At 40.2% G+C, this 14,054-nt stretch overlaps 1 protein-coding gene across 2 annotated transcripts; it reads left to right on the top strand.

Moving 5' to 3' along the window:
• Positions 1-1,258: 1,258 nt before the first annotated feature.
• Positions 1,259-7,656, top strand: Or2w6 (olfactory receptor family 2 subfamily W member 6). Of its 2 annotated transcripts, XM_063276668.1 has the most exons (2): positions 1,259-2,183; positions 7,301-7,656. In XM_063276668.1, exons 1-2 carry the CDS (start codon positions 1,259-1,261, stop codon positions 7,537-7,539), a joined length of 1,164 nt encoding a protein of 387 aa, XP_063132738.1. In that variant the 3' UTR covers positions 7,540-7,656. The 2 variants fall into 2 exon arrangements, with proteins under 2 accessions (XP_063132738.1, NP_001000536.1); NM_001000536.1 differs by lacking the exon at positions 7,301-7,656 and having other exon boundaries at positions 1,259-2,197.
• The last annotated feature ends 6,398 nt before the right edge of the window (positions 7,657-14,054 follow it).

Here is a 14,054-nt window from a genome sequence, read left to right as displayed (position 1 = left end):
TTCTAACTTTGATAAAATTTCATTTCCAGGATATGGTAATGTTTAATGGACAAAATATTTTTTTGCTCTAGTGTACTCAATAACTACATGGGCTTCTAATAAAGTCATAGTCCTATGGCTTTCTACTAACTGTTTAGAAAAATGTGAAAAAACAACTATTGGTCAATTTGTATTCATAGAATATTTGTCCTAAGACATAAAACCACAGCCCAAACCTCAGCGTATAAAGCACTATGGAGGACACAAGTGCTATAAAATCAGGACAGATAAAGAAATATTCAGTATAGACTCCCTAGAAGAAGGTATTCCTGTACATATAAAGCATAAGAGGAGAAAAAGAATGCCAAATGGAGGCTCAGAATTCACCCAGCTAAAATGGGCTCTGTGGCCTTTCTTGTCTTTTTAACCGTTGTGGAAAAGCTTTCTCTATGAGTCACCTATCCCACATCATAGTGACATGAGCCAGGATTTTTTCATATTTTATCATAGCAGAAAAACTGGACAGAGGATGAGGAAGTAGTGATGTACCTGAGTTGTTCTTGTCTGACAGGATATTAAGGCCACTTTTCATCCAGCAGGATGGATAGGACTAGCAGGTATAGATGTGATTAATGACAAGATAAGCTTTTTTCAACCATTTTTTTTTTGTTACTTCTATCGTCTTGGGTTTGGATTGGATTTGAGACTTCTCAGGAGTAATAAAACAGATTTCAGAAGATTTTACCTGAAAGGAAGTCTGTGTCTCTGATCTATGGACAAGCCCTAAGTCTTTCCATGGCGTATAGACTACTAGGACAATTTGATATTTCCCCATTTTTAACAATGATGGAATTTTTGAGTACTGATTTCTTTACAAAGAATCAGACATTTTTTGCAGATAGGTTTTTCTGGAGCTCAGTCTTGCCTCCAACTCTCTGACTTTGAACTCCTGTTCTGCTTCTGTCTGTGACTGAGTTGTTAAGCTAGCAAGCATGCACTGTCATGGTTGGCGTCAATCACCTTTTGTAAATAATGTTTTACAGTCTGATGATGAAAAACAGTAATGAAAAACATTGACAAAACATCACAAGCCAGAGCTTTTAAAAACTCAAATGTGATACTTTTTAGACAAAAATGATTTAGATCAGTGCCTATTGAAACTTTAGGACAGATAGCTAGCATTTCTGAAAAGGTATGGCTTTACTATTTTAAGAAATCACATCTGCAGTCATCACCTACACTAGTCTTGCTCCTTCTAGGTAGCATATGCTTGCAAGTAATGGAAAAGGAAAACACGAGTTCTTTTGAAGGCTTCATCCTGGTGGGCTTCTCTGACCGTCCTCACTTAGAGCTCATCCTCTTCGTGGTAGTTCTCTCCTTTTATCTGTTCACTCTTCTTGGCAACATGACCATCATCTTGCTTTCGGCTCTGGATTCCCGGTTGCACACACCCATGTATTTCTTTCTGGCCAACCTCTCATTCCTGGATATGTGTTTCACCACGGGCTCCATCCCACAGATGCTCTATAACCTCTGGGGTCCAGACAAGACCATCAGCTACGTGGGTTGTGCCATCCAGCTGTATTTTGTCTTAGCATTGGGAGGGGTGGAGTGTGTCCTCCTGGCTGTCATGGCGTATGACCGGTACGCTGCTGTCTGCAAGCCCCTGCACTACACAGTCATCATGCACCCTCGTCTCTGTGGGCAGTTGGCTTCAGTGGCATGGTTGAGTGGCTTTGGCAATTCTCTCATTATGGCACCGCAGACATTGATGTTGCCCCGCTGTGGACACAGGCAGGTGGACCACTTTCTCTGTGAAATGCCAGCCCTGATTGGCATGGCATGTGTGGACACTATGGTCTTGGAGGCACTGGCTTTTGCATTGGCGATTTTTATCATCTTGGCACCTCTAATCCTCATCCTTATCTCCTATGGTTACATTGCCCGAGCAGTGCTGAGGATCAAGTCAGCTGCTGGGAGAAAGAAAGCCTTCAACACCTGCAGTTCCCACTTAATCGTTGTCTCTCTCTTCTACGGTACCATCATATACATGTACCTCCAGCCAGCAAACAGTTACTCCCAGGACCAGGGCAAGTTTCTCACTCTTTTCTACACCATAGTCACTCCTAGTGTTAACCCCCTGATCTATACTCTGAGAAACAAAGATGTCAAAGAGGCCATAAAGAAAGTGATAGGAAAGGAGAGCATAGAAGTCTAGCACGGAATGAACATATTTGTGTGTTGTCTTTTTACCCATGTTCCTTATGTACTGTTAGGCCTAGGAATGCTCTAGGATTACAGAAGAAGAGAGAGGATAGGTTGAAAGAATATGATACTCCTCTTATACTGAAATCCATTGCGTCCTTTCAAGTTCCTCCAACTTAGCATTCATCATCAAGGGGTTCTAACCTGGATAAAACAATAACCTATCCTTGCAAAATTCCAGCTAGGAATGGCTTCAACACCTTTTAAAATCCAATGACTGCTAGTGGGCCCTTAACAAATATGACAGATTGAGCTTTTGTAGTCCTACAGAAGAAACATTCATCTTTCTTTTCCTAGAAAATTCAAATGTGCTTTTCTAGTGCCAAATGTATAACCAAGAGTCCAAACAAATGATTCAGTTATCTAACTTTAATATCTCCAACACCAAAATTGACTCATGGAGCTTGTGTGTTTTTAGTCACATATATAATTGACCTCAATGATTCATGGTTGACTTTCAAGCATGAGAGGGTAAAGGAGAACACATGTAAAGGAAGATTAAGAGGAGAAAGGTTTTTTAATATTTAATCTGTCATGCCAAGACAGAGGGGTCTTCTTGCTTCAAATATTTGGTTTCATTTCTCCACTCTTCCCATACACTATGAAAATGCCTTGAATCGAGAAAGAAAAAAATTGGGATGAATTGTGGGGATTTTTGTAATACCTATGACTGGTTATTCTCTGAATATTGATCTTTTCATGTTTACATTAGTGATAACAGTGTCTCCCCTGCTGTCATGGATATTATGTTGAGCAGTTGACGCTGTTGCTTTGTATGTATCCACGTGGGCTCTTTCTTTGGACAGTAGGTGAACAGCTGGTGGTACTGTGTTGGATAGTGGTGGAACATTTTGGGACATGGAATTTCACTAATGGATGTTGGTCACTGCTAGCTGGCCTTTCAGTTTTATGGCCCCATCCTACTTCCTTGCTTGCGTTCTGCTTCCTGTTCCACTGATGGTTGAAAGGAGCCCCAATCACACACTGTGCACTGTGATACTGCTGCCAGGACTTCAACTCTATGCTGGAGTATTAATATTTCTTAAACTGCAAGTCAAAGTAGACCCTTCTTAACTTGATCTTTTATTGAAAATGACAACAAGGTCACACAATGTGTCAAGGAAAAAGTTGAAACACAAGGCAGACATTTCTATAGCTACAGCAACTTGGCAAGTCCTTTACGGCAACTCCAGATGAATTAATTTCTCATGAGATTTATTTTGTTTTACCTCATTCCTATCTAATATTTAATACTGTAATAGGTTATAGGGACTAAGAATGTAAGGACTCATGAGGAAAACATCGCTATGTCTTACTAACATTCCTGCAGTTTATAGAATAATTTATGAAGAATATGTCTTAGGCATGAAGAAGGATAAATTTAAAGATACCTTGATTGTTCTATCCTTTTATGAGCATTGTAGAATGTCACTCAAAATAAAGAAAAATATTTTATCTTATGCCCTATGAGTCCTTTCTTATACAATCTGTCAGGATATTACCTGAGCCATCCTTACCAATTGCTATTTAAAAGAGATAGACATCTGGGTCAAATGGATCCTCTGGACTCTGATCTATTTGCATAGTTTTGCATATTATTATTCTCTGCTCTTAAACTTCCTCCAAGAGAAATGAAAGTTAGTGACATGCTTCCTTTTACATTCTCTTTGACTTTAAGTTTAGAACAGTCAGAAATAGTTTGTTAAATGCTTATCACATTATTGTCCTTCTCATCCTGATAGGAGATGCAAAGGCCCTGAAAACAAGTTCTAGGTACCAGAACAAAACATTGAAATGGTGCACACGGCATCTCTGCATTGACTTTCCATTCTTCAAGCAGGAGAAAAAGGTGAACCAACAAGGGGAAACCTCTCTGTAGTGACATCTGTGCACATGCAAGCATGGCAGATCATGGCACAATTGTGGCTAAGGAAGGGCTCCATTTCACAAAACCACAGAAAATTTAACCCAACAAAGATCTCTGTGGTAGCAATGAGAAGACAATGGGTCAGATATCCAACAAGAGTGTTCTCAGCAGAAGGAGAAATGATTAGGATGATGAGAAGGAGCCAAAAAGAAGGATGGAGAAATTAGAAGAGGATCGGGGGCTATCATGGAAAGGAAGGTCTTTGCAGATGGAATAATGTAAGCAATGCTATAAAACATGACCAAGGGACCAACTGAGGTGGGGCCTGAAAACCAATCATTACATTTAGTCCTATGAGACCTAGCAAAACAGCAAAAGCAGAGTGATTGAATGAACTGAGGAACGCGTATAAGACAGAGGGGAAACATTGGAGAGCCACTTAATTGATGTGAATCATCTGGTAGAGGGAACTGAAAAGAAGAACCAAGAAAGGGAGTAATGTAGAAAGGGGTAGTAAGATAAAACGAGAAATTTTGAAAGAATTATTTATTTATTTATTTATTTATTTATTTATTTAATGTATATGAGTAAAGTCCCGGTCTTCTGACACACCAGAAGAAGTCATAAGATCCTATTTCAGATTTGTGAGCCACTATATAATTGCTGGGAATTGAACTCTGGAAGAGGAGCAATTTCTCTTATTTGCTGAGCCATCTCTGCAGCCCCTCCTTCTCCAAAAGAGAATTTTTAAGAATTAGAGAAATTATAACATGTGTATAAAATAAAAAGTAACATAGTCTAGTCATAAAGTAATGACACAGAAAAGAATGAAAGTTGCCAGGATGAAGATTAAAGCAGGTGAATGTGGGACAGGGGAGGGGAAGATCCAAGAAATTAGAATGATTGGCTTTAAATAGTGGCAAGAGGCCACAGTCTAAGAGGGAAGGCACATACCTAAGCATAGATGTGGTTGGTCAGCTGATAAAAGCATGGGAGTGTGTATGAGATTTTTTCTGACTTTTTCTCACCATGAAATAGGAATAAGGACACAATTTTCTTATAAGACTTCAATTATATTAAAGTAGCAGAATTTAAAAATTGGTACAACAATGCTTCAAAGTGCTTGGGAGACATTAGAGTGATGGAAGAAGGAGTTATCCCTATGACAACAGGATATCAGAGCTAATTGCTATGAGACCATGTTACAGGACATTATGACCAGGTCACAGATTGTTAGCAATCATGGTAAAAAGAAACCAAAGAGCTTCTATTTCAAGCTGATATAGATGTGAATGAGCATGGGAGGACATATGCTCTAAAATTGCCAATTTGGGTCTGTCAGCATGGCTCAGCAGGTAAGGGTGCCTGCCACCAAATCTGATGACCTCAGTTCAATCCCCAGGATATACATGGGAGAAGGAGAGAACCAGCTACCACTAGTTGTCCTCTGATTTACACACACACACACACACACACACACACACACACACACACACTCGTGCACGCAGTGGAACATGCAAGACGACATAAGTACATCTAAACAAATATATAGACAATAAGTAGAAGTGTATTAAAATTTTTATATAGCATATTTTAAAGCCACCAATTAAAAAGGAAAGGAGTGGATTGTGTAAGTAGATGATACAGAAAAGGTTAAAAAAAATAAAAATCCATCTTCTGAGATCCTAGGGCTGACCTCTCTTGTATAGTCCCCTCCTGTTCCTGGAAGAATAATTTTGTTCAAAGAAACATTGCTTCTTGATGTTTGATTTGTGCCCTTACGATAATAAAAAACAAATCTAAATTCATATGGAACCAGAAAAGATCCTGCAGAGCCAAAATAATCTTGAATTAAAGAATAATAATGGACTGCTCCCAAACCCTGTGGGAGAGAGAGCTCACCACCTAGACAGGTGGGCACTCCTGAGACTGCAGAGCGGAAGAGACCACCAACACTGCCCACCCCTGCCCACATCCCTGGCCCAAGAGGAAACTGTATACGGCCTCTGGGTTCCCTTGGATAAGGGCACAGGAGCAGGATATCCTCTGCGTCTGAGACACCGCCAGAACCTGAACGGACCGACCAGATAAACAGTTCTCTGCACCCAAATCCCATGAGAGGGAGAGCTAAACCTTCAGAGAGGCAGACACGCCTGGGAAAGCAGAAGAGTCTACACTCAGCCCACATCTTTGACTCCAGAGGAAAACACCAAACGCCATCTGGAACCCTGGTGCACGGAAGCTCCCGGAAAGGGTGGCACAGATCTTCCGCTGCAGAGAGCTCACAAGCAACACCCCACAAGCAAAGTTGAGCCTCGGGACCACAGGTAAGACCAACTTTTCTGCTCCAAGCGACCTGCCTTGTGAACTCAAGACACAGGCCCACAGGAACAGCTGAAGTCCTGTAGATAGGAAAAACTACAAGCCCGAAAGCAGAACACTCTATCTCCATAACTGGCTGAAAGAAAACAGGAAAACAGGTCTATAGCACTCCTGACACACAGGCTTATAGGACAGTCTAGCCACTGTCAGAAATAGCAGAACAAAGTAACACTAGAGATAATCTGATGGCGAGAGGCAAGTGCAGGTACCCAAGCAACAGAAACCAAGACTACATGGCATCATCGGAGCCCAATTCTCCCACCAAAGCAAACACGGAATATGCAAACACAACAGAAAAGCAAGATCTAGTATCAAAATCATATTTGATCATGATGCTGGAGGACTTCAAGAAAGACATGAAGAACTCCCTTAGAGAAACACAGGAAAACATAAATAAACAAGTAGAAGCCTACGGAGAGGAATCAGGAAAATCCCTGAAAGAATTCCAGGAAATCATAAATAAACAAGTAGAAGCCCATAGAGAGGAGTCACAAAAATCCCTGAAAGAATTCGAGGAAAACACAATCAAACAATTGAAGGAATTAAAAATGGAAATAGAAGCAATCAAGAAAGAACACATGGAAACAACCCTGGATATAGAAAACCAAAGGAAGAGACAAGGAGACACAGATACAAGCATCACCAACAGAATACAAGAGATAGAAGAGAGAATCTCAGGAGCAGAAGGTTCCATAGAAATCAACTCAACAGTCAAAGACAATGTAAAGCAGAAAAAGCTACTGGTCCAAATAATACAGGAAATCCAGGACTCAATGAGAAGATCAAACCTAAGGATAATGGGTATAGAAGAGAGTGAAGACTCCCAGCTCAAAGGACCAGTAAATATCTTCAACAAAATCATAGAAGAAAACTTCCCTAACCTAAAAAAACAGATACCCATAGGCATACAAGAAGCCTACAGAACTCCAAATAGATTGGACCAGAAAAGAAACACCTCCCGGACACATAACAGTCAAAACACCAAATGCACAAAACAAAGAAAGAATATTAAAAGCAGTAAGGGAAAAAGGTCAAGTAACATATAAAGGCAGACCTATCAGAATGACACCAGACTTTTCGCCAGAGACTATGAAAGCCAGAAGATCCTGGACCGATGTCATACAGACCCTAAGAGAGCACAAATGCCAGCCCAGGTTACTGTATCCAGCAAAACTCTCAATTAACATAGATGGAGAAACCAAGGTATTCCATGACAAAAGCAAATTTACACAATATCTTTCTACAAATCCAGCACTACAAAGGATAATAAATAGTAAAGCCCAACATATGGAGGCAAGTTACACCCTAGAAAAAGCAAGAAACTAATCGAATTGGCAACAAAACAAAGAGAAGAAAAGCACACATACATAACCTCACATCCAAATATGAATATAACAGGAAGCAATAATCACTATTCCTTAATATCTCTCAACGTCAATGGTCTCAACTCCCCAATAAAAAGACATAGATTAACAAACTGGATACGCAATGAGGACCCTGCATTCTGCTGCCTACAGAAATACACCTCAGAGACAAAGACAGACATTACCTCAGAGTGAAAGGCTGCAAATCAATTTTCCAAGCAAATGGTCGGAAAGCAAGCTGGAGTAGCCTTTCTAATATCAAATAAAATCAATTTTCAACTAAAAGTCATCAAAAAAGATAAGGAAGGACACTTCATATTCATCAAAGGAAAAATCCACCAAGATGAACTCTCAATCCTAAATATCTATGCCCCAAATACAAGGGCAGCTGCATACCTAAAAGAAAATTTACTAAAGGTCAAAACCCACATTTCGCCTCACACAATAATAGTAGGAGACTTGAACACCCCACTCTCATCAATGGACAGATCATGGAAACAGAAATTAAACAGAGACATAGACAGACTAAGAGAAGTCATGAGCCAAATGGATTTAACAAATATTTATAGAACATTCTACCCTAAAGCAAAAGGATATACCTTCTTCTCAGCTCCTCATGGTACTTTCTTCAAAATTGACCATATAACTGGTCAAAAAATGGGCCTCAACAGGTACAGAAAGATAGAAATAATCCCATGCGTGCTATCAGACCACCACAGCCTAAAACTGGTCTTCAATAACAATAAGGGAAGAATGCCCACATATACGTGGAAGTTCAATAATGCTCTACTCAATGATAACCGGGCCAAGGAAGAAATAAAGAAAGAAATTAAAGACATTTTAGAATTTAATGAAAATGAAGTTACAACATACCCAAACTTATGGGACCCAATGAAAGCTGTGCTAAGAGGAAAACTCATAGCGCTGAGTGCCTTCAGAAAGAAACAGGAAAGATCATATGTCAGCAGCTTGACAGCACACCTAAATGCTCTAGAACAAAAAGAAGCAAATACACCCAGGAGGAGAACAAGACAGGAAATAATCAAACTCAGAGCTGAAATCAACCAAGTAGAAACAAAAAGGACCATAGAAACAATCAACAGAACCAAAAGTTTGTTCTTTGAGACAATCAGCAAGATAGATAAACCCTTAGCTAGACTAACGAGAGGACACAGAGAGTGTTTCCAAATTAACAAAATCAGAAATGGAAAGGGAAACATAACTACAGATTCAGAGGAAATCCAAAAAATCATCAGATCTTACTATAAAAGCCTATATTCAACAAAACTTGAAAATCTGCAGGAAATGGACAATTTCCTAGACAGATACCAGGTACCGAAGTTAAATCAGGAACAGATAAACCAGTTAAACAACCCCATAACTCCTAAGGAAATAGACGCAGTCATTAAAGGTCTCCCAACCAAAAAGAACCCAGGTCCAGACGGGTTTAGTGCAGAATTCTATCAGACCTTCATAGAAGACCTCATACCAATACTATCCAAACTATTCCACAAAATTGAAACAGATGGATCACTCCCGAATTCCTTCTATGAAGCCACAATTACTCTTCTACCTAAACCACACAAAGACCCAACAAAGAAAGAGAACTTCAGACCAATTTCCCTTATGAATATCGACGCAAAAATACTCAATAAAATTCTGGCAAACTGAATCCAAGAGCACATCAAAACAATCATCCACCATGATCAAGTAGGCTTCATCCCAGGCATGCAGGGATGGTTTAATATACGGAAAGCCATCAACGTGATCCATTATATAAACAACCTGAAAGAACAAAAACACATGATCATTTCATTAGATGCTGAGAAAGCATTTGAAAAAATTCAAAACCCCTTCATGATAAAAGTCCTGGAAAGAATAGGAATTCAAGGCCCATACCTAAACACAGTAAAAGCCATATACAGCAAACCAGTTGTTAACATTAAACTAAATGGTGAGAAACTTGCAGCAATACCACTAAAATCAGGGACTAAACAAGGCTGCCCACTCTCTCCCTACTTATTCAATATAGTTCTTGAAGTTCTAGCCAGAGCAATCAGACAACAAAAGGAAATCAAGGGGATTCAGATTGGTAAAGAAGAAGTCAATATATCACTATTTGTAGATGATATGATAGTATATTTAAGTGATCCCAAAAGTTCCACCAGAGAACTACTAAAGCTGATAAACAATGTCAGCAAAGTGGCTGGGTATAAAATTAACTCAAATAAATCAGTAGCCTTCCTCTACACAAAAGAGAAACAAGCCGAGAAAGAAATTAGGGAAATGACACCCTTCATAATAGACCCAAATAATATAAAGTACCTCAGTGTGACTTTAACCAAGCAAGTAAAAGATCTGTACAATAAGAACTTCAAGACTCTGAAGAAAGAAATTGAAGAAGTCCTCAGAAGATGGAAAGATCTCCCATGCTCATGGATTGGCAGGATTAACATAGTAAAAATGGCCATTTTACCAAAAGCGATCTACAGATTCAATGCAATCCCGATCAAAATACTGATCCAATTCTTCAAAGAGTTAGACAGAACAATTGCAAATTCATCTGGAATAAAAAAAAAACCCAGGATAGCTAAAACGATCCTCAACAATAAAAGGACTTCAGGGGGAATCACTATCCCTGAACTCAAGCAATACTACAGAGCAATAGTGGTAAAAACTGCATGGTATTGGTACAGAGACAGACAGATAGACCAGTGGAACAGAATTAAAGACCCAGAAATGAACCCACACACCTATGGTCACTTGATTTTTGACAAAGGAGCCAAAACTATTCAATGGAAAAAAGATAGCATTTTCAGCAAATGGTGCTGGTTCAACTGGAGGTCAACATGTAGAAGAATGCAAATCGATCCATGCTTATCACCCTGTACAAAGCTTAAGTCCAAGTGGATCAAGGACCTCCACATCAAACCAGATACACTCAAATTAATAGAAGAAAAACTAGGGAAGCATCTGGAACACATGGGCACTGGAAAAAATTTCCTGAACAAAACACCAATGGCTTATGCTCTAAGATCAAGAATCGACAAATGGGGTCTCATAAAACTGCAAAGCTTCTATAAGGCAAAGGTCACTGTGGTTAGGACAAAACGGCAACCAACAGATTGGGAAAAGATCTTTACCAATCCTACAACAGATAGAGGCCTTATATCCAAAATATACAAAGAACTCAAGAAGTTAGACCGCAGGGAGACAAATAACCCTATTAAAAATGGGGCTTAGAGCTAAACAAAGAATTCACAGCTGAGGAATCTGGAATGGCTGAGAAACACCTAAAAAAATGTTCAACATCTTTAGTCATAAGGGAAATGCAAATCAAAACAACCCTGAGATTTCACCTCATACCAGTGAGAATGGCTAAGATCAAAAACTCAGGTGACAGCAAATGCTGGTGAGGATGTGGAGAAATAGGAACTCTCCTCCATTGTTGGTGGGATTGCAGACTGGTACAACCATTCTGGAAATCAGTCTGGAGGTTCCTCAGAAAATTGGACATTGAACTCCCTGAGGACCCAGCTACACCTCTCTTGGGCATATACCGAAAAGATGCCCCAACATATAACAAAGACACTATGTTCATAGCAGCCTTATTTATAATAGCCAGAAGCTGGAAAGAACCCAGATGCCATTCAAAAGAGGAATGGATACAGAAAATGTGGTACATCTACACAATGGAATATTACTCAGCTATCCAAAACAATGACTTTACGAAATTCATAGGGAAATGAATGGAACTGGAAAATATCATCCTGAGTGAGGTAACCCAATCACAGAAAAACACACATTATATGCACTCATTGATGAGTGGATATTAGCCTAAATGCTTGAATTGCCCTAAGTGGACACAACACATGAAACTCAAGAAGGATGACCTTTAATGTGAATGCTTCACTCCTTCTTTAAAAGGGGAACAAGAATACCCTTGGCAGGGAATAAGGAGGCAAAGTTTAAAACAGAGACAGAAGGAACACCCATTCTGAACCTGCCCCACATGTGGCCCACACATATACAGCCACCCAATTAGATAAGATGGATGAAGCAAAGAAGTACAGGTCGACAGGAACCGGATGTAGATCTCTCCTGAGAGACACAGCCAGAATACAGCAAATACAGAGGCGAATGCCAGCAGCAAACCACTGAACTGAGAATAGGACCCCCGTTGAAGGAATCAGAGAAAGAACTAGAAGAGCTTGAAGGGGCTCAAGACCCCTTATGAACAACAATGCCAAGCAACTAGAGCTGCCAGGGACTAAGCCACTACCCAAAGACTATACATGGACTGACCCTGGACTCTGACCTCATAGGCAGCAATGAATATCCTAGTAAGATCTCCAGGGGAAGGGGAAGCCCTTGGTCCTGCTAAGACTGAACCCCCAGTGAACGTGATTGTTGGGGGGAGGGCGGCAGTGGCGGAAGGATGGGGAGGGGAACACCCATAAAGAAGGGGAGGGAGAGGGGCTAGGGGGATGTTGGCCCGGAATCCAGGAAAGGGAATAACACTCGAAATGTAAATAAGAAATACTCAAGTTAATAAAAAAATTAAAAAAGAAATGTAAAAAAAATCTGGAGTGCTAAAAAAAAGATGAAATAAAACTAAAAAAATAAAACCTTACAATTAGATTACAGTGAAACATGCTCAACCATTCTGGGAAGGCAAACCATAGCCTTGGTAGCAATCTGCTCAAAGAATAAATATTTGGTCAAAAATCACTACATTCCTCTTCCAAATCAGGACAAATCAAAAACAAACTTATTTACAACACAATAAAAAGGTATATTTTGATTTTGTTAGCTTTCTGGTAGTGTCTACATTCTAGAACTTTCCAACCATGTGGAAGTCACCTCTCTTATCACTCACTGCAAATTCTGTAGAGTTATGCTGCCCATCCTTATTTGAGTGGTACTCTTCCTATTGCTATAACACAGTAACAGAAACTAGGAACTTTATAAAGTATTTTAGTTAGTACAGAATTTTGGCCTTGCAGACCAATCTGTTTGGACTCTGGTGACATTTCAGTCTTTTGTGTCACAAAGTTGAAGGAGGCAGAATGGCAAGAAGATGTACTAAAGTGATCAATTAGAAGGCAAAAAGGATTTGGAGTTCAGGGTTGCTCTTTTGCAGTCAACTTTTTTTTACATAACCAAGCTTCTACAACACAAACCTCTAGGGGACACAATCAATCACAGTGCTTTCTTTTATGCCTCTCATTAATATTCTCCACCCTGAGGAATAGAATCTTTGAAATGTTGCCTCTAGATGGGTCCTGCTGTGCCTAGAGAAGACTATTCAAGCCTTTTGTGACGAGTTGCTTTTGTATGATACAGCATCTAACTCAATTGGTATTGAGTCCACTCTCTTACCTGATTTCCTTTAAAGTGGGTTGCTTGGTTAGTTACAAGGCCACATGGATATGCTACCCAACCAAAGCAGTGCCCATGATCTCATTGCCCACCTCAGGTTTTTAAAACATGAAAGATACATACCTGAAAGGATTCTTTACCTTTTAAAGATACATTGCTAACATATTCAGGATGGAAAAGATCTGGTGTAGTGGATTCATTACCATATTTCATGGTGTTATAAGGGATAATACCACCTTAGGGTCTTACCAACTGATTGCTGGCATTCAAAACCAATGGCGAGATCAAGCTCGACTAGTGGGTCTGTGGTATATTTCCACAGCCTCTTCATTTGTGCACTCATTTTACAATTCCAGAAGCTAATAAGCTCATGTCAATGTATTTACTTCGTTGGTTCAGGTCTCATACACATTGAAAGATAATGGTGAGAATTAAGATATGATACAAGGGTCCCAAACCCGCGGATCCCGGCCCGCAGCAGCTCTCTGCTCCCAAACACCGTGGGAGAGAGACCTCACCGCCTGGCCAGGTGGGCACTCCTGAGGCTGCAGAGTGGAAGAGACCACCAACACTGCCCACCCCTGCCCACATCCCTGGCCCAAGAGGAAACTGTATACGGCCTCTGGGTTCCCTTGGATAAGGGCACAGGAGCAGGATATCCTCTGCGTCTGAGACACCGCCAGAACCTGAAGGGACAGACCGGATAAACAGTTCTCTGCACCCAAATCCCATGGGAGGGAGAGCTAAACCTACAGAGAGGCAGACACGCCTGGGAAACCAGAAGAGACTGCACTCTGAACACATCTCTGATGACA

Source organism: Rattus norvegicus, chromosome 17, assembly GCF_036323735.1.
Source record: "Rattus norvegicus strain BN/NHsdMcwi chromosome 17, GRCr8, whole genome shotgun sequence".
In the NCBI taxonomy this organism is placed as follows: domain Eukaryota; kingdom Metazoa; phylum Chordata; class Mammalia; order Rodentia; family Muridae; genus Rattus; species Rattus norvegicus.
Note: the sequence above shows the minus strand (reverse complement) of the source record. Positions and strands in the feature narration are given on the sequence as shown.